Here is a 23,688-nt window from a genome sequence, read left to right on the forward strand (position 1 = left end):
GACAGGAGCCTGTTGTCGGTGTTTGCTTTCTCTCCATTAACCATCACAGAGGCTAGACCCTTATTTCTGCTGTTATGTCCCACTGCGGCATCACCCACTGCACTCAGGCTGGCTGTATAATCCCACTGAAATAGAATATGGTGTGTAAATGCCGATATACTCATCGTTACTCCAGGTGTGTTTCATCAGTGGTGGCCCTGCCAGATTGTCGAGCTTGCAGTTACTTTGGGAGCAAAAACCACTCGCAAATTCCTCATTACAACAAGTAAAAGTATAATGATCGTCTTATTTTCTATCTTAGAACCAGTCATGAAAGAAGGGAGCTGCCACTTTGACCAGTGTGAGAACTACCAACATAACATACTAGTGTACATGTTTAACCACAGTCTGTTTGAGTAAAATTCTTTGGTTGGAAAGCAGCAATCTGACTTTGAACCTACCCCAAATTTGAATTTGTTATTGGTATACTGGTGGCCTAACTAACAAAGAATCGACCAGATAATGTGAATGGTTGTCACAATGCTTTTGATCCCCTCTTTTAGTGGTCAGAGTTTTTGTGTGAATAGTTTAATCTGAGTTTCAGTCACGTGGACTGACATGACAGCTTTTATTTTACGTCGTTTTATTAATTAATAGGATTTTTGCATAGAGAAATTTGATTATGCCGAAGAGGAGGGAAAAGAAAGCCCGGAGGCTTTCAGTGGTTTCCAACTTGCTTGGAAATAGTATCAATACTCAGTTCAATTTACTTTCTCATTTACCTAACATGGGCCAGGAAGTGAAGCTTGAAATAGGTTCCCCAACAAAGCATCAGTGGATTGACACCACGCCACACCTTATAAACAGTAAGGCTTTGTTGCCTTTTTATACATTGTGCTCAAGATGTGCACCGAATAACTCCACACACACATACACATATAACAATTCTCAGCATAAAAGAAGAGGATGTCGTGTTTCACCTGATGTTATTCAAGACCCCATTAACTAAATGATTTCATTTGTTCACTGCTTCTGTGAGGATGGCTTCAACTCCCTGCGTGTCTATAGCAACCCTGGCTGTGGGCTACCATGTGAAGATAACCACCATTTATGTATGTGTGCTGCTTTTTCATAGGATTCCTGCAGGCAAGAGGAGGCAGTCTGAAGGCTGCAGTCACTCTCATGTATACTGAACTCAGAAATTAGTGAACATTAAAATGTTTTGTGGAAAAGCCAACCTTTTATCAATAACTAAATCACGTTTATTAATTGGGACTATCACATCTTCCGGTTTTTAATGCTAGAAAAACTGGCTTTTGATTTGGTTTTTTTAATTATTATTCTGATGTTTAAATGGTTTGCCAATTTGGGGGCACATTCAGTATGTGCTACATTAAAACTGCAGTAAAGTTAAGGAATTGGATCCTCAGTCTTGTTGTAAAAATGAACAAGAAAAAGATGTTAACATCCTAGCTGTTAGTTGTTACCTGTCATGATGTCACAAATGTTCTTGTGTCTTTTCGTCCACTAGGTCTGTTGTCCGTCTTGCCGCCAGTCTCTTAACTAAGCTAGTGGACAGCCTTGCCCCAAGTATTACTAGTGTTTTAGTGCATGGCAAGCAGGTAAGTGGACAGAGACAGCAGGGCCTGAGCAGGTTAACTGTCCCTTTTTTTAAAAAAGGGACAATTGATGACAATGATTTTAATGTTCACTGATTTAAAAAAAAATGAAAATTGGAAATATATAATTTAAAGCTCCTCGTGCTGTCATCCTATGGGAATGACATAGGATAGCTGCATGCTCATATTCCTCATCACAGCTCACCTCCACTGTCTGTGTATACAAGCTGTAGTTGTAGTGAGGCTGCCATTGCAGAATCCTAATATGCACCGTGTCCACATGTCTAGACACACTCCCATGTGCCAATTGATATTTTGTGACCCGGGAATTTGTCTGATGCCACTACCTCACGCTGGATGAGTTTTGGTGCATCATTTCCTGTCAAGTATTATTCAGAGATTAGCCTCCTCTCTAGAGTGTCAGTTATCTCGCCTCATTTTTACCCCTCTGAACAGTTTTAGGCGTTTCATTATGCTGAAGTAGCTTAAGGTGTGAATCTGCATATAGATTGCCTACCGGAGGGAAGGTTCTCCTCTCAACATGATTGGAAAAGCTGATTTAAAATTTGAGACGGCTGTGTTCTCCTGTTTACAATAACAGCTCAGTTGGAAGTAGTAAGAGGCACTACCGCATTTAGGTCAATTTTGACTCTAGTTTTGATTATGTTTCGATATTGTATTTCAACAATGTGTTCCTCTTGAATTCAAAGTTGGCCATTTCAAAACTTTATTTGCAGCCGCAGGCAAGTCTTTGCTCAGTTAGAATTAGTTTAAATGTGAAGATGAATGATACATCCAAGTCTTCAAAGTACTAGACTTCATCAGCACACAGATAATAGTGTGTCCTCTCATCAGGAAGATTGCTGAGGTGTAATTTTCAGAAGAAACAAAATACAAAAGAGTAATCATGGGATCTGTAAATTTGACCTACTTACTTTTATGTTACTCTGGGAGAGGAGGCCAATTTTAGAGTGATGGAACAAAGATACTTGTAGGAATTGCACCTAACATGTGTCTGTGCACCTGCACAGGCACACACACATACTTACAAAAACTCTAATATATTGAATAGAATACATTAAATAGAACTATATGTGGGTATGATGTATGCTCCTTTAGCCCGTGTGTGTGTGCACATGCCTGTGATTACCAGGTGACCCTGGGTCTATTTGGTCATGAAGAGGAGGTGATCTCCAACCCGCTGTCGCCAGGGGTGATCCAAGACATCATCTACAGAAAGTGCTCCCTTCACGGTGGGGAGCGAGAGGCTGTTCTTCAGCAGGAGCTGGTCATCCATATCGGATGGATTATATCCAACAACCCTGAGCTGTTCAGCGGCATGCTCAAGATCAGAGTCGGGTAAGACAAAGTGGGGTTCTGGGTTGAAGGGATGAATCTGCAAGGAAGGCTGACTAAAATGGAGCAGTGAACGGAGGAATCACATGATCACAATATCTTAAAACATCTTATGGCCTTTGGCTGCTGATCTGCATAAAAGTTATATTTTATCCATTGCCATCCTGCCAAACTCTTGTACACTTATTCAAGCAACATTAACTCATGCAGTATGTGCTCTTGTGTCCATACCACTCAACTAAACATGAATAAATCAATACATGTGAGCTTGAATCCAGGCTGAAGTTTGCTAAGTTATTTCCTCATGTCAGCCGATCAAATGTAAACATCCTTACCAATGAGACCTTACAATTCATATTGTTTTTCTAAAGTTGTTTCTTACTCGAAAAGAACCACACCGCAGTTCTTTTGGAATTGGAATCACATTTTGTTTGCTCTGTGATAAATTAGTAAATGCTCCAGAGTTTGAACAAATCTCTCATGTTTGGTCTGAAAGTCGAAACATAATGTTGAAAGAAGTGTTGTAAGGTAAATCTAATTTATCTTTAATGTTTGTTTCAGTTTGATTTTGGTTATAAAGAGTTTTTTTTAAATGTAACCTTAAGAATCTTTGCACCATGAAGCAATACTGAAAACAAAGGACACATGAAAGCATTTTGAACATGTTCATCCTTTATGACCACCTTCATGACTGCCCTCATGCAAGTTCACTAGTTTAATCCCATGTTGTTAACAGCGAGTGTGTGACTGTGTGTGTACTGTTGATCTCCAGATGGATTGTCCAGGCCATGAAACACGAGCTTAAGATCCGGGCAGGAGACATGCCATCCCAGGACATCTACCAAATCTCCCCTAGTGACATCAAGCAGCTCCTCCTGGACGTCCTGCAGCCGCAGCACACTGGCAGGTACTCCAAAACACTCAGCCACACACACTCTATTATAAATATTATCTGTGGGTTCTGGTCGTTTCAATTCACAAATCTGCCTTTGAAGACACTGTGTCTTTATCTCAATGTGTTTACTTGTTGTATAATCCTTTTAGTTTTAATTATTTTATCGTCAGTGCTGTCTTGTCTACATCCATATCTTATTATCTGCTGCTGCCACAACCCAATTTCCCCATGGGAATTAAAGTTTTATCTTATCTCATCTAATCTAATACACATTGACTCATAGACAATTTCCTCCAGCACAACGGCTATTACATTATATTTCCCTTGTCTCTAAGACTGGGTTCAACAGTTTCACCCTTGTTTTGTCTCAGGCCTTGGCTGAACAGGCGTCAGATCGATGGTTCTCTGAACAGGACCCCTCTGGGCTTTTATGATCGTGTTTGGCAGATCCTGGAGAGGACCCCCAATGGTATTCTGGTGGCTGGGACTTACCTTCCACAGGTACCTGCATCCCCTGATACTGCTGCTAGATAAACACTCTGACCAATGCTGGTTATAGGTGGCACAGCTTTGAGTTATCGAAACCAGTATAACTATGTATAATTTTTAAACTGTCACGTGTGTGCCTTACAGACACTGATCTCTGGCTACTACATCAATCCACTTACTTGATTTGAATACTTGAAGACAGTGTCTGCGAAAATATATATTTTTTTCCTGCAAATTTGGAGCAGATACACAAAAAAATCTGGCCACAATTTCAGAATTTAACCTTGGCTGATGAACATACAGATTTACTTTTTTGAGTAATATAAAGTATGTTATCAATTTAAAGGTGTCTCCACTGCGTTGGACTTTCAGTCTGTGGGTCAAAACCCTATGAAACCCTCGAGGGCTTTTAATTTGAAACAAGGGCTTTTAATTTTAAATGGATACAGGAGAAAGCAGCATTTGGCTGACCAATGGTGTAACTTCATCAGCACAGCAAATCTGCCAAACTGCACACAGTGTTGCCAACTTAGTGACTTTGTCGCTAGATTTAGCGACTTTTCAGACCCCTTTAGCAACGTTTTGGACTGAGGTTAACTCTTCTCCTTGAAGCGAGTCACCAGCATTTCTCAGTGAATGAGAGCTATGTGGCTCTCTGGACTGACTGTTCAGTGGGTGGGACGGAGCATCAGCACGTTCAGTGGACCAGTCATCAGCCAGAGAGAGTCATGAATGAGCTGTGAATGTGTGTACCTAATGATCAATCATTGATCCTTGTTTTTATTCTAAAAGTTTGATTTTGTTTTGTCAAAATGGACAGAGTTAACAATAGTGAATTTATTCCAGATCATCTCTCTATTCATGATACTTCAGTTAGAGTTGACAGCCTGCATAAATAGATACCTGCATAGGTAGATTTAGATGCACATTGAGGAGCTGCTTGAAAAGAAAAATGGTAAATGAAATAGCTAGTTACGGTCAGTTTAGTTTAATTTAACTTCATTTTTTAAAATCTTGAATGTATGTAATCGCGTCATGATGTCATAGATATTGCAAATCAGCATGTGACATCATCTAGTAACATCTAGCGACTTTTTCTGCAGGCTTTAGCTACTTTAGCTAAGTGTTGGATAGGGCTCCACCGCTCAGCCTTGCAGCCAGTTTTTCTCAGTGGCCTCTCACGGTATTGCAGTGAAAAATCCCCCCATGGCCCAAAAAGCATTTTCCCCATAGACCACCATTGTAAAAGAGACATCTATAAAACTGTTGACAGGACACTTCGAACTGCAAACAAAGTTAATCATGACTCTTTCTTTTATGAGTTTTTGATCCATGGAGGTTTTATATTTGTAAAACTTTCCCTGAGCCAAGAAAAGCGATTTTAAAATTTGTGATGTCATCACAATGTAAAGTCTAGGGGCTGAGCAGGAACTGGCGGGCAGGGCCAGCAGGGGAAACACTACTTTTTTTGGTGTATGCGCCACCCGAGCAATTCTTATTGGACTGAATGGGCACCATTTTTAGTCCGGTATCCAGCTCTTACAATACATCCATGCGTCAGAATGACAAATTTGATTAGTCAGAAAGGACCAGTTCTGAGAGAGAAAAGTAGTTAAAAAATATGAAAGTAAAAGTAGTGGTTTGGTCCCTTTGACTGATATATTATTATTATATATGACATCTTTAGATTATTAACACTGAAGCATCAGTGTGTAAGCAGCATGTTACTATTGTACCTGCCGGAAGTGGAGTTAGTTTGAGCTACTTTATATACACTTAGACCCTTCCCTCTGGAACCACAAATGCTACAGCTTTTTTCACACATGTAGTAGGACTCTCCAACACCTCTAAACTGACTATGATGTGAAAAATTTGTGGAATTCCCCTTTAAATAACTATATAACCACATTGTTTTTTTTCCTCTTTTTCCTCCTTTTTTTTCTCTCTAGCAACCTACACTGTCTGACATGACCATGTATGAGATGAACTTCTCCCTGCTGGTGGAGGACACGCTCCAGAGCATTGTCCTGCCTGAGTACAGACAAATCATAGTGGAGGTAAAAAGCCTTTTCACTAACACCACCAAAGTTTTCAGATATAACAGAATAAAATAATGAAATGGAAAGAAAATTTGTGGGAATGTATTTTTACTCAACCTGACATTGTGATTGCTGTCTTTTTTCTGGCATCAATAAAATATCTCGAATCAGCAGCAGGGATATTAACTGGTACTAATACATAATATCACATCACTTTAGTTTTATCAGTTCTTTACTGGCTACCCATTTGGTTTTAATTGATTTTAAGATTATCCAGAATCTTTATGACTAGGATTACAGTAATTTGAACCTGTACAACAGACCTTTAAATCAGTATAAAAATTTAGTTGTTGTCCTCTCTCCACTGTGCGAATAGTTGCTGATGGTGGTGTCCGTAATGCTGGAGAGAAACCCGGAGCTAGAGTTCAGCGACAAGGTGGATCTGGACAGTCTGGTCAAGGCAGCTTTCAATGATTTCCAGAGGGATCGCAGTCACTTTGAAGGCATAGAGAAACAGGTAGGAAGGTTTTCCTCTAGATTGTCAGTTAACTGATATTTAGCTGAGTTTTTGTTGAAACCACCCCCAAAAAACAGGTTGGCATCTTAACTTATCTCATACTTGCAGACTTTAAATCATGGATTACTTATCAGCACTTTTTAAACTCTTGAAAACACATCTCATAATCTCTCAGAGATGATTCTACATCTGTCCTTCACTGTGTTTGTACCAGGATGACATGCAGGCATTTTACAACACACCACCAGTGGGACAGAGAAGCACCTCCAGCTACCTGACCAAGGCTGTTATGATCCAGTTGCTGCAGGGAAATGTGAAGGTCTGCAAGGATGACCCGTGCTCTGTTAGCTAGATTCACAACACTTTGACCCCTAATCCCAACCCACTGCAGTGTAGTCATCAAATGGCCCGGCAAGGACTATTAACTTTCCATCACATGCATTCAGGAGATAACCTCTAACCTCTCCAGTTTTCCTTCAGCACCACTCTGCTTACGCCTACAAGCTACAGTACATTTTCACTGTGACTTTTGCTTCGGCAACTGCAGAGACTGTTTGCAGAAGTTGCAATTTCATGTCCTTTTGAATGCGGTAGATTGGAATGTCTGCAGTTTGTTGCAAGGGTCAATATACTGTGCATCCACCAGTCACATTTAACTCAGTAGCACCTAGAACCTTGCTTCTCTACACATCTTTTTTGTTGCCAGAGTTCAGTCTCCCAGCTGTGTTGTGTATTCAAAAGGTTTTAATGCTGTGATTATTACCACTGATAATCAGGCAGGTCAAAATGCCACTTAGCTAAGTAACTACTGTTACACTACATCTTCTCACATTTTTCTTACCACCATCAAAATGAAGACTAAGTGAAGAAAAAAATTACAAAAATTGTGATCAAGATTGACACCACTCGCTTATCTGTATGCTAAATATGAAGCTACAGCCAGCAGCCAGTTAGCATTTCTTAGCAGAGACTGAAAAGGGGGGAAAACAACTAGCGTGGCTGCCCAAAGGTAACAAAATCCAACTACCAGCACCTCTGAAGCTCACTAATTAACAAGTTAACATTCACAAGTCTCCACCTGGCAACACGACCTCTGTAAAAATACAACTTGTATTTACACTTAAGTTTTTATGTGGATTAAACATAGAAGATATAATATGTTAATTACTGAACTTTAGAGGTGCTGGCGCATAGATTTTCTCAACTTTGGACAGAGCCAGGCTAGCTGTTTCCCCGTTTCTAGCATTTCATGCTAAGCTAAGCTAACTGGTGGCTAGCTTCATATTTAGCCTACTGTACAGACATTTGAGTGTTATATATCTTCTCATCTCAACTCTATAAGAAAGTGAATAAGCATACTGCTAAATTCCCAAAATTTCCCAAACTATCTCTTTAATTTTTATTTTTGCTTACAAATCAAATTTAGATGTTCTTTACCATGACTATCAGATATTTTGAAATAATGCCACTTCGACCCCAACTCTGACAAATGAAGCATGCTCAGATGTAACTGTACAAGCTGTATGTTATACTTCACCAGCAATAACCTAGCTGTTACATAGCAATTTCATGAGGAGAAAATTATTCATTACAGGGTTATATCATGATAGATGTGGTTCTCAAACTGATGCATTTGGTTCCCAGGAGCCTTATCCCCAGATATTGAGAAAATAATTCTGCCAATATTTTAATCCACTTATATAAAATAATGAATCTCTGAGCATTAGAGGGTTTGAAAGCCACTGCACATGATATAATATCTGGATTTTTGTAGTGAAGTAAACAGTATTATTATGTTTAAAATGCATACATGTTAGAGTTAGATGTTTGAAGTACTGTGTTGAGCTTTTCCTTGTGTCCTCTCTCCTCTATGCATGCACAGTCTGTAGCATGACAATAGGTACTGTTGGCCATCATGCCGGTTTTTCTGAATGTTAAAGGCTATGAAAAAGAGTTTATGAGAGGCCTGTTTTGCACAATAGGGCTCTGCATGACAATGAATACTGCTTATCTGGTCTTGAGACTGAGGATCCTTTAGAAAATGCTGTTTTGTTGTATGGGGTCAACAGAAAAAAAACTGCTGTCATCCTTAGATAGAAATGTTGAAAGACTTATTTTAAAGTGTGCCTCTCTGAATATCATCGCTGTGACGAATCCGCCCAACCTTGTCACTGTGTGTTTGTGTGTGTGTGCGTTGTTTACCCTTGTCATTCAAAGGAAGTATTTTTAACGCAACACTGTAGTTTCAAAGAATAAAGTTACCGTGGAAACTAAAAAAAAATTTCCTCTGTGTCACTTTACTATCAACTTCACAAACTGTATTTGAATACGCATTTTGCATTATGCAGCTGTCTCTGGAACATCTTCCCCCCTTTTAATCTACAGTTGTGTGAATATGAAATACTGACATATAATTACTTCACATGAAGCCAACATCTCTTGTTCCTTGGCTAAAACTGCAGCAGAAATGGAGCGTGAGTAACTGCAGCAGCCCTGAGGGGTGATTTTGGCATTGTATCGGATTCTACCAGTTACACCCACTTATGTTGCCCGAACCTCTTATCAATCTGCATCTCGCCGCTGAGGTTGTGTGTGCTGTCTGCAACACTGACTAACTGACTGGCAGAGAGAGGTGGAGAGGTGGGCGAGAGCCAGAGGAGAAGATAAATGAGCTCTGCCTCACACTCAATATATTCAAATCAACTCACATGCTGGAGAGAGGACATCTTGCCTGTCTTGTTGAATAAATCGCTTCTTCACCAAGACAAACCCAAAAGAAATGTCTGCTTTGTTCAACATTAAATAGGGGATCTCAAAAAGACTTTAGGTTGTTTTTCACGTCTGTTTTATGGTTTACCCTTCATAGTTTAGTGGCTAATTAGCTACACAACGTGGATTGTAAGATAAATGATCATGTTTTCATGTTATTTTAGGATAAAGACATCCTCCTTCAAACACCAGGGATCCTTAAATGCACTTAAACCGTGAAAGCAGTTCAAGTCTGAGAAAATAACTACAGATGTTGTCATCAGGTACAGCCTGACAAAGAGATGTTTTTGGTAGCATTATGGGAAATGTAGAATCCAGTGTTTTTGAAGCTTGGTCCAAACTAAAAGTCAGGATATCTCGGCCTCTGCTGTTTCGATTTTGACCAAGTTTTCTTTCATTCTTTTATGTGTCAATACTGAGTTCCTCAATGTTATTAATGTGCAATACTAAATCGCTCAAGTACCCCCTTAATATGGCTTGATGGGTAAGAATCTAAAGTCACAGATTTCACTTTCCACAGTGTCACCTCCGTACCTACCTTAAAGACACTGAGGACTAAATTATATCTAATAAAACACTCAGATGCAGGTACCAGGGTGATGGTATTCTTGATATAGCATATTTCTACTTATGTCATGTGGACATTGCAGTTAAAGAGTCTGTGCCTCATCAGTCCACTAGGATGCAGCAGAGTTCAAGAAATGAAATTGATATAGTCTGTTTTTCTTAACAAAGATGTTTCAAAGATATCTAATTTTAATAAATGGTAAAATGGAAGATCATGCTCAAAGCAAAATTATGTAGATTCAAATCCACATTCTGTTTGTGTATCAGCAGAATACCCAGAGACCATTATGCAGTGCAGTATATTTTGTTTTGTTTTGTTTTTCTCTTTTTTTTCAAGTCTCCTCACTATTAGCTACTGCTGAAAATCAGAAAATCTGAAATGTGGTTTGTTGATGGATATGAAGGTGACAAAGTGGCTGCTGCACAAAAAGGTGGCTGTGCTTTCACACTGATGCTAATCAAAGCGTGAATCCTCAAAGAGCAAGAAGCAACAGCATTTTCTGTGTTTAATTAACAGACAATAATTCACCTCACGTTTCAACACCTGCACCACTGCTTTGTTATTTTCTGACCAAAGGGTGCACAAGGTGAGTGGCCGGAGTGGATTTGTCTTGTCAATAAGGAGCAAAACAAACAGGTGGGATCTGGTAAGAGGCCCCGCTGTTTGCTTGAATGGAAAGGAACAAACAAGGCTGTGAAACAGGAACATTAGCAACCAACAGCAAGCAGCACAAAGATCAGGGACCTTTGGTGGCCTTACAATAATTTATGTGAGGAGTGTGGAAAATAAGAGCAAAATAGAGTCACTAAACTGATGATTAGATTACAGTGGAGAGTACAAGAATGTAATACAGAGTAAATAAAGGTGGTGTGAAGGTACAGAGTCAACAATGCTGGCATTACAGGAAATATTTGATATATATATATATATATATATATATATATATATATATATATATATATATATATATATATATATATATATATATATATATATATATATATATATATATATATATATATATATATGTATATATATATATGTATATATATATAATATGTAACTGGATCTGTGACAATGAGTAAAATATGTTGAGAAAGGTATTTCAGAGCAAACTATATGAAAGATGATTACATGTATTTTCATCGTGCTATTGGATATACAGGGAGCTATATAGATGCACAGAAGTGTTAAGGATGGATAAGATTTCATGGGTTTCCTCCTGGAAACCAAAATGTGTGTCAGCTAACCAGTGAAATAAGAGGTAGGAGTGAGTTATTGTGGTGATAGATAAATGAACTGCAAATGTGGGAAAACCTTTCTCATACACACTTATCCCTCCACTCTCTATTTTCTTCTCTCTTTTATTTTCTGAAAGACACATGTTGGCTTATATACATACTTCCCACGGCACTGCAACCATACATTTCTCTTGAAGTGTGTTGTCGACATGGAGATAACCATTTGGAGGCATAATCACAGTTGACGCATTCATACGGTGTGCTCTGATTGACTGTTGAACGGAGGAGATTTCACCCATGGCAGTGAGCACAGCCTTCCCACGTCTGCATCTCTATCACACCTCCTGCTGTAATGCAGCAGGACATCTGCCGTCTCCTCCCTTGGTGTTATCTGGGCCTGAGATGTGAGTTACTGCAGGCTTTTAGATAAAACGCCATAATAATGTGTTTAGTCTGCAGGCAGCCAACCAAAGGGGAATTTACACAGCTGATTCACAGGTGGTCATCATCCATATATCACTTAAATATCGCTCATCAGTTGGGTGGTCTCTCTGAAAATTTTTTAGATACATTTTAGCCATGTTAGTGCCATGGGCTGCAGACTCTTAGGGCCGGGTTATACTAAAGAAGAATTACTGTGTCCAATGTGTTGTCCAACCATTTTGGAAGGCAGAAATGTTTATAGCTTCTTTCTTTATAGTTCCCAACGGCCACACTGAAAAACGGGAAGAAAAGCCACCCATCATAGAGAAGGGGGAGATGCAATCATGTTTTCCGACAGTCTCTCCTTGAAGACATTCATAGTGTTGCACTTGTTTGTATAGACAAAGTGTGACAGAAATAGCTGTGTAACAAATGAAAAAAGAGAGACTGAGAGAGAAGTTCAAACTCATTGCATGGCCAATTACTGCGGTAAGAGGGTCTAAATTACTGATTGTCGAAATATTTGGACGCAGCCCTGCTAATTCTGATGTCAGAGAAGTGTAGGAGAAGGTTTCAGAGGCTGTCAAACCATCTGACAGGCACTTCTGTTGAATCCCACTGCCCAGCAAGAATTTTTTGTTCTAAAAACGTTCTGAGAATGTTACATGTAATGTTCTAAGCAGGAAGTTTTCTTTTGGTTCCTGGGATGTTCTAGGATAACGTTCTCTAAAAACATCCAAAAAATGTTTGGTGACAACCTTCTAAAAATGTTAAAAAAAAAAAAGCATAATTAGAACATTATGCCCTAACATTCTCAAAACATTTTCCAAATGTTGCTTTGAGAATGTTCTCCCTTAGTTATCATGTAACATTGTGGGAATGTTTGTTTTGTGTAAAAGACCGTTCTATAATATGTTACCTAAACAACATCCTCAAAACATCCTCAGAAGAGAAGTTAAAACGTTATGTCATTTAACTTTATAGGAACATTATTTGAAATGATAAACATCCTTAAAACATTCTATGAACATTACATTAAAATGTTTTCTTTTAAACATTATTAGAACTTGTAGGTAACGTTATCCAATGTTGTGGTAACGTCCCCTTCTAGCTGGGTTGTCCCTTTAGTCTTGTTTCAAGCCGTACCCTCTTACATGATCATCTGTAGTCACAAGAATATTGGAAGGTTAGTATAGCCTTGCCCTTTGACCTCCTTACAGCTGGTTGCTTATAATATGAAGGATTTTTCTATTGTTGCAGTAACTTAAATCTACTTGCAATTCTAAGATGTTGAGAAAAATGCAGTTTTGGAGAGCAGATTGTCTTCTGAAGGACAGCAGGACAGCGATGCACTATGGCTCTCTGAACCAGTTTGGTTGTGTTATGACACACTGGTGCTGTTTTGGCCCCCATAACTCAACATCTGTCATCAGCAGAGCCAAGGTGACACACATCTATCAACATCTCATATTAGAGATGGCAGCACGCCCAGCCACACACACACACACACACACACACACACACACACACACACACACACAGACCTTGACTGGTAAGCCATATTTTCCTTGTGCTAAATTACAGGTAAACTGATAATATACAATACAATAAAAGTAGTTCAATTTGTAGAGTTACATATAGCTCCGAGGTTAAAGACTGATTTCAACATCAGTTCATTAAAGTTGTTGAAAACATTTCTGACAGTGCAGAGCTGATGGTTTTATTGAGCCCTGTAATTGCTACATTACCCAGACATGAAAAGAACATTCAGATGTTATGGCAACATGATGAGATAAATAGCAAGGTGCCGCTGTGGCTAAACAGTGATTAAATGGTGTTTAAACAGGTTCCTAATGTAGCTGTCTGACTGTAAAAATATACTTTATGTGTGTACATTTTTATAAAAATAGTTTTTACAGCATATCTGTTACTTGACTGCTCATTGTCTGTGTGAGATGTACAGATTTCACTAACTTCAAATATGTGAGGCTAAAAGACGTAATTTGGCTGACTGACAAATGTTGAAACTGCCTTGTGAGAGTGCAACCCGTGACAAAATGTGTGTAAATTTGCTCTATGGAAGCACCACACTCAATACAAGCACTCCTGTGTTTTGGGGCTCCATAACAAAACACACCTAGCTGCATTTTTGGGCACACGCTTTATTAAAAGGAAACTTGCTCAGGACCACTTTCAAGCTTGCCAGATATTATTTTACTGACCGGAATAACAGCCTAAAGTATCAAACGTGAGTATATCAATTGCACAATTTTGTCAATAATTCCCAACATGCAGGCTAAGCTTAAACGACATCACACAAATTACATTTTATTGCCTCTCATACATAAACAGCTCCTATTGATTTCTTCACAGGTAGTTTAAGCCTGACTGTCAGCTCAAATAAAAGTGCTGATGATCATAATAATTAAACCATTGGTGATGAACATGCATTATCTCTTGCACAGCTCGATACTGAACAATTGATTATCAGTGACCCAACATGTCCTTTGTGAATTCTTTGCCATTAGGAATGTGTTTTAGATGAACTGTATGTAGAATAAACAGGAGAAAGCTTGCTTTTATTCCAGAAGCTGTAAGATTTGTGAACAGTCATGGTTACATGGTCAGTGACTAAAAGCACCCAATTTTACCATTAAGTCTTGTTTGCAGTCTGTATGCAGTAATGCTTGTTGAACGTGGGAGAGAGTGTATGAGATTAACAACAGGGTGAACAGATCCTCTCATTCACACACTCCCTATCCTCCCTGTCAGTCTGTGTCTGGGAGGAGGCAACTGTAGATGCTATTACTAATATGAATATCCCAGCACCACCTTTCAGTCTGGACACTTCCCAGACAAGTGTTACTCTTCTTGGGGAAACTGAATCCTCTCCCCTGCTCAGGGCTGGGTCCAAGTGAGGGGATAATGCTTTCTGCACATTGACAGAGGAGGACAGGAGGAGGTGAGGAACGAAGGTGGAGAAAGACATGGAGGAAGAAGGAGACTGCAGAAGATCAGCTGAGGAAATGTGAGAGGAGGTGGCAGACATGTGGTATGACAGAAGGATGATGTGTGGTGACGGGAAATTTGAAAGAGAAGGAGCAGGAAACAAGAAGAGAAGGAGGAGGAGGATGTATGACATTCATGTCCGACCCCCTGCGGTGTCTGTATCTCAGCAGCAGCAGTGGGTCCAAACTGAGGGCTATGGAAAATCAGTGAGGAGACGGAGGAAGAACCACAGCTCCTGACCCTGTCAGAGAGAAACCCCTCGCAGCAGGGGGTTGACAGAGAGGAAAAGGGAGTGTGGGACAGGAGTGAATTCAAGTCAGAAAGAAGCCTGGAAAGAAACCTGGCCCACTCCTCTCTGAGTCAGGGAGGATGTGGTTAACAGACAGGAACGCTACAGTAAATTTTACAATGAAGAGAGGAAAAGAAGCCCTGAGACATGGAGGAGGAATGCTATTCTCTAGGTTCTTTGTTCAATGTTGAGTTATCGTGGGAGAAATGTGATATAGTGAACTTCAGTTTGAGGATTACTTAATTGGCCAGTTTTGCACAAAATGAAGAGATCCTTATTCAGTCTAATTATATCTACGGTCCACGTCTTCTGTAAGATTTGTGCCCTTACAGAAGTTCAGGGTTCAGTGCTTTGCTCATGGGCCTTTTGGCAATGATGGTAAAACACCATTAAAGTAATAGTACTCACATTTACAGCACCAAATATCAGTTTTTTAGTCACCTTCTTACCTCTTACCTCTGTTCAAACCTGCTATATGTTTTTTTTCTCCACTTCATTAGAAAGTTAAGTTCTGCAGACTTAATCAAAGAACAATGAAAGCACATGTATAAGATCAAAACTCTCATAACTGTGAGGTTACTTCAACTTAAAATATGCTGAAGTTCAATCAGTTTATTATGAGCCCTGCATAATTGTCATTTGAAAGTTTCCTAGGTTTCTCTTTTTGCAGACACACAGGGTCCAACCATGCCGGCAGTTTCAGGGTTATGATTTTGGGTATAGATATGCCTTCTAATGTTTCAAAGTGCATGTGCTTTTTGGACATGTGTTGGTTTTCAACAACTGTCCCATACCCCATGTTAAAATGACATTGTCACATGTAATAGCAAGTGAAAAAATATTCACATATATAGGAATAAATATAAAAAGAAATGTTGCACTAACTATTTTTATATTAACAATGCATCAAATGACTATGTGTAATGTTAAAGGTTTGTTTTGGTTTTTTGGGCTGCAAATCTACTGTCACTCTCACCACTGTCATTGACCTAATTTCCTTTCAGCAAAAAAAGTTCTGATAAACCTGTTTTACACCACCTGTCCAGCACCAAACAACAGAAGGACAAAGTTAGCAACTAGCTTGTAAACACAGTGTAGCAATTAGCAGCTAGAGAGCCAGTTATTTCCCTCAAAAGTTGTTGGAGAACAAAGCAGAGGCCTGGTGGCCAGAAATACAACTCAAAATGAATTCAAATGTTGCTCTGTTTCTGCCGGATGTGTAAATTTACTAACACATTCACCATATCAACTTTATACGGTGACAATATGTCAATATGAGTATGTTGTGTTTACAGCTTGTTGCCTGCCCCTAAGTGGCCATAAAAATCGATAAATGCAGGTTTATGTAAATCTCGAATATATACTGTATGAAAACTTAACGAGTTAAGCATGAACAGTAGTTGTACAGTATATAGAGAAGACAAGTACACAAAGGAAGCAATAAACACATATAATAATATAAAATATAATAACATAATATAAAAAAAAATCAAACCTCAACATAGACTCAGCCTTTGCCTTCTTCAGTGTGCATGCTGTACATGCTATGATAACTATTGCAAAACCTGCAGAGCAGCTGTTTTTACTTGCTGTGGCAAACAGTTGAAAAAGGGCAGCTGAACTTTGACCTTTTCCAGAGGTAAAATAGCAAATACCTATCTGGTCAAACACAGGTTACATATATAGGCTACAGCTATGCCCTTAGAGGGATAGAGGAAGAAAACAACATGGCAAGATCAGGTCAAAGCCCAAGACTTGTGCACTGCAAAAACACAAGTATCATAAAATTGTATTTTTCTCAAAAGGAGTGAAAAATTATACCACAGATAGACATTATTCTGCTTGTTTATAATGCAGATTTGTTTTACAGTAAGAATCTTTGCAAAGAAAACATCATTTGAAACAGGGAAATACATGCAAGATAGTGTGATGCTACTAGTAGCAAAACAATAAAGGTAATCATTTAAAAATTTGAATTAAATTGAATATTTCCACAGTACCAAGAAATGTAACACTGTAAGATTCTTAAAAAAGTTGTGAAGGTGGATATTTTTTGCAGCAGAAGCTGGAGTGCCTTGCAGGCAGAGTTCAGTCTGGTGTGCACACAGTATGAATGGTGCTGAAACAAGGGACCCTGTTCTCACCCCCGCCCTGACCATGCAGTAAGTCTACCCTATAAATCAGTCTCACCCTGGGGCAGGACAGGCTGTCTGCTGAGCTATCCGTCTTCCACAACACCCACCGGGAGGGTGACATGCTGCTTCAAATGGCGTCACATCTGCCAGTGTCATGTTGGTGCTTGACCAACACCGTCAGCTGATCACAGCTCTTTTATCTCCACTTCCCTTCTTATCCACAGCATCTTTATCTCTGCCTGTCAGTTCATCCATCTGTCTCGACCTCCCTGACTGACTGTCTTTCTGCTTCGCTGTATGGTTCCTCTGTATATATTTATGTTTAAGATGAAATGTGATCAAACTGTTACTTATCCCTGTGGTGGATTTGAGTCAAGAAGCGGCAAAAGCGACAGGAAAAAAGAAAAGCTGATAGCAAGAACAAAAATAGAATACCAAAAATAAATCATATAATACACCAAAAACTGCTTCTTTGAAACTTCTAAATTCAAGTATTGGTATATGCATGAAGCCTATATATACATACAGTACTAGTCAAAAGTTTGGACACACCCACTCATTCAAGGGGTTTTCTTCATTTTTTACTATTTTCTACATTGTAAAACAATACTGAAGACATCAAACTATGGGACAGAACATATGGAATTATGCAGCAAACAAAAAAGTGTTAAACAAACCAAAATATCTTCTTATATTTTAGATTACTCAGAGTAGCCACTTTTTGCCTTGATGAAGCTGTCATTAAAGTAAAAGCATCCTTAAATGTTGTAGGTGTATCCAAACCTTTGACTGGTGCTGTGTATGCTGAGACATTTAACTAGAGAACTAGAGATTTTGAGTCTTTTCTGAGAGAAAATCCAAATGCTTGAGATGTCAGATGTAAATTATTCTCTCATGTGTTGTGTGTGTGTATCCTGCAGCTGATCTGACCTCTGACACTGAATGAAGGCCGACAAAACATCTAATAGATCAATAAAGTAGGGCAGACATGCAGCCCTCTTTTTCTACTTATGGTTTACAACCAAGCAATACCAAAGTAAGCCACAAGATGGGGATAGACAGCAACAAATTCAACAGGGGCAGACAGGTTCATAATGTGGAGTGCTGTATGATGCCTCATACAATGATATCATATGATGTTAATGATGTTAAACAACAAAGACAATCATATTAATAAATAAAAATAAAAAAAAAAAAATATATTTCCCCCAGAGACAAAGAAAGGGATGTATCATTGTGTTACAAACTAATCTCAATAAGGGATTTGTTGGCTCATGAGTACAATGGTGTGTAGTGTATAAAAACTATACTATTATACACACAAATAAAACTCTGTATGTTTACATGAATCCATCATTTACGCTTAGTACACACTATCATTATTACGGGTGTTTTTAACCTGTATGTAGGCTGGCCTGCAGTTTGTAAACTTGTATATTCATTTTAGACTCTTACACAGTATGTCAAGGAGCCCATTCACTATCATGGACACACAGGTTATGTAGGGGACTTGTGGAAAAGTCAGTTTCTCTCAACCTGCCCTCTTCCTGTGCTACGCAGAAGTGCTGTAAAAATCCTTACCAAATCGAGAAAATCAAGACAGAAAACAAGTGGAGAAAATAAAACTGCAAAATTACATGTTCTACAATTTGAGGGGAAATCTTTCAAAATTCATGCATGGTACTGTATGAAACCTACCTAGCAGGCATATTCTGATCTCCTAGATCACCTGATCAAATGATTAATCCCTCTCCTTTTGCTATACCAACAACTTTAAGATATCCTCAAAATGCAAAATTGATCTGGAAAGCCAGTTTCTTTCAGAGAATCTTTGAACACTGCCTTATTGCTAATGATGAATTCTTGTATGAAGCTTTTTTGTAAATGCTTGTCCTGAATATGTGCTCATTCCTCCATCCCCAAAGGTTTATTTTTCATATAGGATTAATCATTTATTGAATAATTAAGTGCTATCATCCACTCCACTCCTCCTCTTGATGCTTGAAACCTTTGTATGTACTTCTACTTTAGTGTTGCTCAAGCCAGATGTTCAGTTGACTAACTACCTGGTAGAACAATTTTCTCTCAATCAATGACTTCTCTCAGACAATCAACATTGCTGGTGGTGTGCCCCAGGGCTCAATTCTCTGCCCCCTATTATTTTAATTTGTAAATGCTTCCATGGAAACCAATCATGTTCACAGCACGTTCAGTTATGGCATTCATTGGCTTCATTAGCATGTCAGATTACTATTATAAATGTAAACCATGACTCTGACATCAACAGATGGATGACTTGCTTAAAAGTAAAAGTAAAAGGTTATAGGAAGTGAGATAATACACTCTATTAACTCTGTTCATCAGATGACAGGCCTCAGCAGGCTGAGGGGATTACATCTTTCACACTTTGTTCTTACTTCAGATGATACTGTTCACTTTCTAATCTGTTATTTAATTAGTCAGACAAATACACCCAAGTGTGTGTGTGTTTTTGACCATGTGTGGCTACTGTGTCCTTTATTGCGGACACGAAAATGGCGGGCGGTGGATTACGGGTGAGGGCTAAGAATTAATTGCACTGGTCTGTAAATGTTTTTGAGAGGCCCTTCTGCCCCATCTTCTCTCACATGCAATACTTCATGGGAGAGCATTTCCCATAATACAAGTTAAGCTCCAATATCCTGACATTCACATAGTATAAGACTGCATACAGACCTGGGTATAAGAAAAATAAAGACATCAATATATAGTTACTGATTTTCAGAAGGCTACTAGATAGAACAGATTGACCACATTAGTAGTATCAGGCAGTAAGTTGACAAAATAGTATTTACTCACTAAATATAAAACTGTTGTTTATATCTTGATAAATCATTTCCATCACAAACATGAGATCTGACAAGCTTATGGAACCAACTCTGTTGCATGTCTGCAGCATTTGTTCCATGTTTCTAAGTCTGTATTAGAGTTGAAAAGTTAAAGAGAAACAGTGTCTTTTTAGGCCAATTGGGATGCAGAAAGTTGTATTTGTAATTGTCAAAATGATTCATTTTAACCTTGTGATATGCAAATGAGCTCAAATTGTTTGCAACACATGGTCAAATGCAATACTTGATAGATTTTATCAGCAAAGGACTTCTATTACACATTGTCATATTCCTCCAACAGCAAAAACAGTGTGTATAGAGTTGAATAGTAAATAATAAATAAACTCCACAATGAAACTGAGCTGATGTTTTCTTCAATAAATGACTAATAAGCCCTCTCCTCCCTCTGTAGTATCAGGGAATGAGAGAATATGCCACATTTGCATCCCTTGCTTGCCTTGAACGTTTTAAGTGCTTTAATTTCCTGGTCCTGTGCACCCTGAGAATTGTCTGCTGCTAATTGGTTCTTTAGTGTGTATCAAAAGCATAGCTGCTGTATGCATGCTCTAATAACAGCTTCATTATACACTGGTTCTTTGCAGTGCACTTTTGTTGCTGTACAAAGCGCTGTTTGCCAACAAGGGTGGCCTTGAGGCAGCAGGAATGCTATGAATAACTGATTAAAGGGCCGTGTTTACACTCGGGTTGTACAGCTGCCTGTACACTGCCAACTCTGTTCAGCTTTTGAATGAAACAAAAGTGCAAAAATTACCATACTACTCAATGAAATTCAAATTTTAACAAGCCAGTTGTGTCAATTAGAAAAAAGGTTGATCTTTGGAGAGTTTTTTTTTGTCAAAAGCTCATCCACAGAATTCCTTTTAAATATGGACATCATCTTTACTTTGTGTGGGTGCTTTTTAGCTCAGAGATCTCAAACCTCCTATGTAAATAAGTCCAACCTTTAATAAACATATCAAGACTATCTTTCTTTCTTTCCGCTATGAACTGCAGTCTTGCTGCAGCTTTTGTGTCTATACATGCAGAGGCTGCAGTTTGAACTTTGACCCACAAAACATAGTTGCCTTCAAGAGCTGCAGCAGTGTCAAGCATGAACAGAGAGGGAGACTGCTGTGTGTGTGTGTGTGTGCGCGTTTATATACAATGCTCATGCATATATTGATCAAAAGTTTGTTGTGTCTCACTCATTAAATCCACGTTTGTACATACATTTTTGTGAGTCATCAGCGTAATCAAATGCTGTCAGGAACTATAAGGTTTGTATTTTTTGTGTGTGCGTATGTGTGTTTATGTTTATACATAGGTAGTGGAGAGTATGAAATGTTATTATGTTGCACAGACTCTACATACTGTATATACTGTAAAAATGTTAGGCCATTTTACCAGCTTGCAATTGATTTTACAAATTGTTTAAGCTATGTTAGCAGTGTATATATACATATATCCTACCTTACTGCAGTGATGTAGGACTGTACTCTGGGGTGGGTCAGTACACTGTGACATCACTATTGTGTATGGTTACAGGTGCAACAGAGCACACTTTCTTTTTTTTGCCGTTTTATTTTACAGCTGAAACTCAGGAAACAAGGGAGAGGGGTATGACATGCAACAAATGTCCATAATCAAACTTTAGTTATGTGGTATGTGTCAGTAGGGTTACAGGGCACCCCAACAGAAAACACTTCTGACCACATCCAACCACACCTATCGGTGATGCTGTGTGACACACACACATAGTCACATGCTGAATAATGGCTAACATGAGGAACTTCTGGGAGTGCACGTGATTTATTAGCAGAAATCTAATCACACACATAAATGAGCTTCAGTTAGAATTTATAAATAAGGATGATGAAGATCAGCCCAGATAATACACTGCAAGACAATAGGACTTAGAGCAGAATATAGATATTAGCTAATGACTTTTGACTCATGTTTTTTTATGATTTCTTGTCAGTCAGTCAGTGCACAGAAATAGTCACATTGTGTTTTGTTGTGTTGGCACAGTGTCCAATTTGTAATCTAAGATAAGAAATGCCAGAAAATGGCGGCTTTTTGTTTGGTTTGAGTTTCTGCAAATGAGTTTTCTTCAATTTGGCAAATATGGCATATTTGTTTGTGTGTGTGTGTGTGTGTGTGTGTGTGTGTGTGTACGTGTCTGTGTCTGTCATATGCTACTTTCGGGGACAAATTTCAGACTAAAGACCAGTTAATTGGGGACAGCTTGTCCAAATGAGGACAAAAGCCGTGTCCCCAATTGGGAAAAAGCTGATTGTTGGGTCAGTGGTTAAGGTTAGGGTAAGGTTTAGGATTAGGCAAGTAGTGGTTATGGTTAGGGTTAGGGTTAGGGTTAGGGAAGGAAATGAATGTAAGTCTGTGTCAGTGTGTGTGTGTGTATGTGTGCAAAACACAGATACTTGAAACAGATGCAGGGATTCCTCTTATTAAAGGGCATGTGGAGAGCTATAGAACTTCACACTTACATTTGATGGTTTCCCAGGTGGTCCACACCACATTGTGCCTAGGAAGGACATCAAAATCAGAGCCCCCATCACAAGTGATAAAAATGTATTAATGCATAAATTTGAATGCAACATAATAAAAAAATGGCAATGTTGTTATGAGCAACCTATTCATTATGTGTTCTTGTAACTGACTTTTGTGACTCCTGTGTTTGCTCTGTTTCTAGCATTTCTTTGCAAAAATGCATATAATGTATATAAATGTGTACTGGAGATGTTTGCTCTCATGTATGTGTGCTAAAAATGTTCATTCTTCTATGGCACATATCCGCCTGTGTGGTATAGCAGGGTAGATGTTGGAGACTGGGGAAAGTAATGCCTGTATGTGTGTGTTTCCGTGTCTGAGATGATGAAAATTGCATGGTTTGATGTTTGGTGCTGGTGTGTGGGAGGATGTGAGCGGACACGCTTGCCAGAGCACCCTCAATCCATGTAACCTCTCACTGTTGGCCCTCCACCTTTAGCAGAACTTTTACATGGAATATCTGTTCCACGTTTTCAGGCCAAGGACTTTGCAAAGGCTCATTATTGTATCCGTTCTTTGCTAAAGAAAATTAGCAAAAGACTCCGGGCGAGGGATACGAGTCTGGGCATTAACACTCCCACTGAACAGATTGATTGTTAAAAAAACCATGCTGTAAAACAGAGTGTAAACAGTCATTACCCCGAGCGATGACTGAGTCATAATTTTCACAGGGATTTGAAGAGATATTAGGTGGAAATCTAGCATATTTAAACTCAATCCTTGGTTACAGTGAAAACAAATCTGTAAAGATTTGTGAACTCTGTGAAGCACACACACACTCACTCCAAAGTGTTCACCATCAAGACCCAGCATGCCTTGATGTATACAGTAATTTAATAAGGGTTGCTGCAGGCGGCAGCTTAGTTGAAAGGAAGAGCACTGATTTGAAAGAGAATTCCTTGTTCTCTTGGATGTAATGCATTTG

At 38.9% G+C, this 23,688-nt stretch overlaps 1 protein-coding gene across 3 annotated transcripts in view; it reads left to right on the plus strand.

The window, feature by feature from the left end:
* phkb (phosphorylase kinase, beta) overlaps positions 1-9,194 on the plus strand; it is a 111,853-nt gene extending 102,659 nt beyond the window's left edge. For 2 of the 3 annotated variants that reach the window (XM_067596030.1, XM_067596046.1), the window contains 6 exons: positions 2,752-2,957; positions 3,727-3,861; positions 4,221-4,350; positions 6,288-6,395; positions 6,754-6,894; positions 7,109-9,194. In XM_067596030.1, coding sequence (XP_067452131.1) covers positions 2,752-2,957; positions 3,727-3,861; positions 4,221-4,350; positions 6,288-6,395; positions 6,754-6,894; positions 7,109-7,246 — 858 coding nt within the window. In that variant the 3' untranslated portion in view covers positions 7,247-9,194. Of the gene's footprint in view, positions 1-1,510; positions 1,602-2,751; positions 2,958-3,726; positions 3,862-4,220; positions 4,351-6,287; positions 6,396-6,753; positions 6,895-7,108 lie in introns of all 3 variants that reach the window. The other variant, XM_067596038.1, reaches the window with a different exon arrangement.
* Positions 9,195-23,688: the final 14,494 nt, after the last annotated feature.

The sequence above is a fragment of the Thunnus thynnus genome, chromosome 1 (genome assembly GCF_963924715.1).
Source record: "Thunnus thynnus chromosome 1, fThuThy2.1, whole genome shotgun sequence".
In the NCBI taxonomy this organism is placed as follows: Eukaryota; Metazoa; Chordata; class Actinopteri; order Scombriformes; family Scombridae; genus Thunnus; species Thunnus thynnus.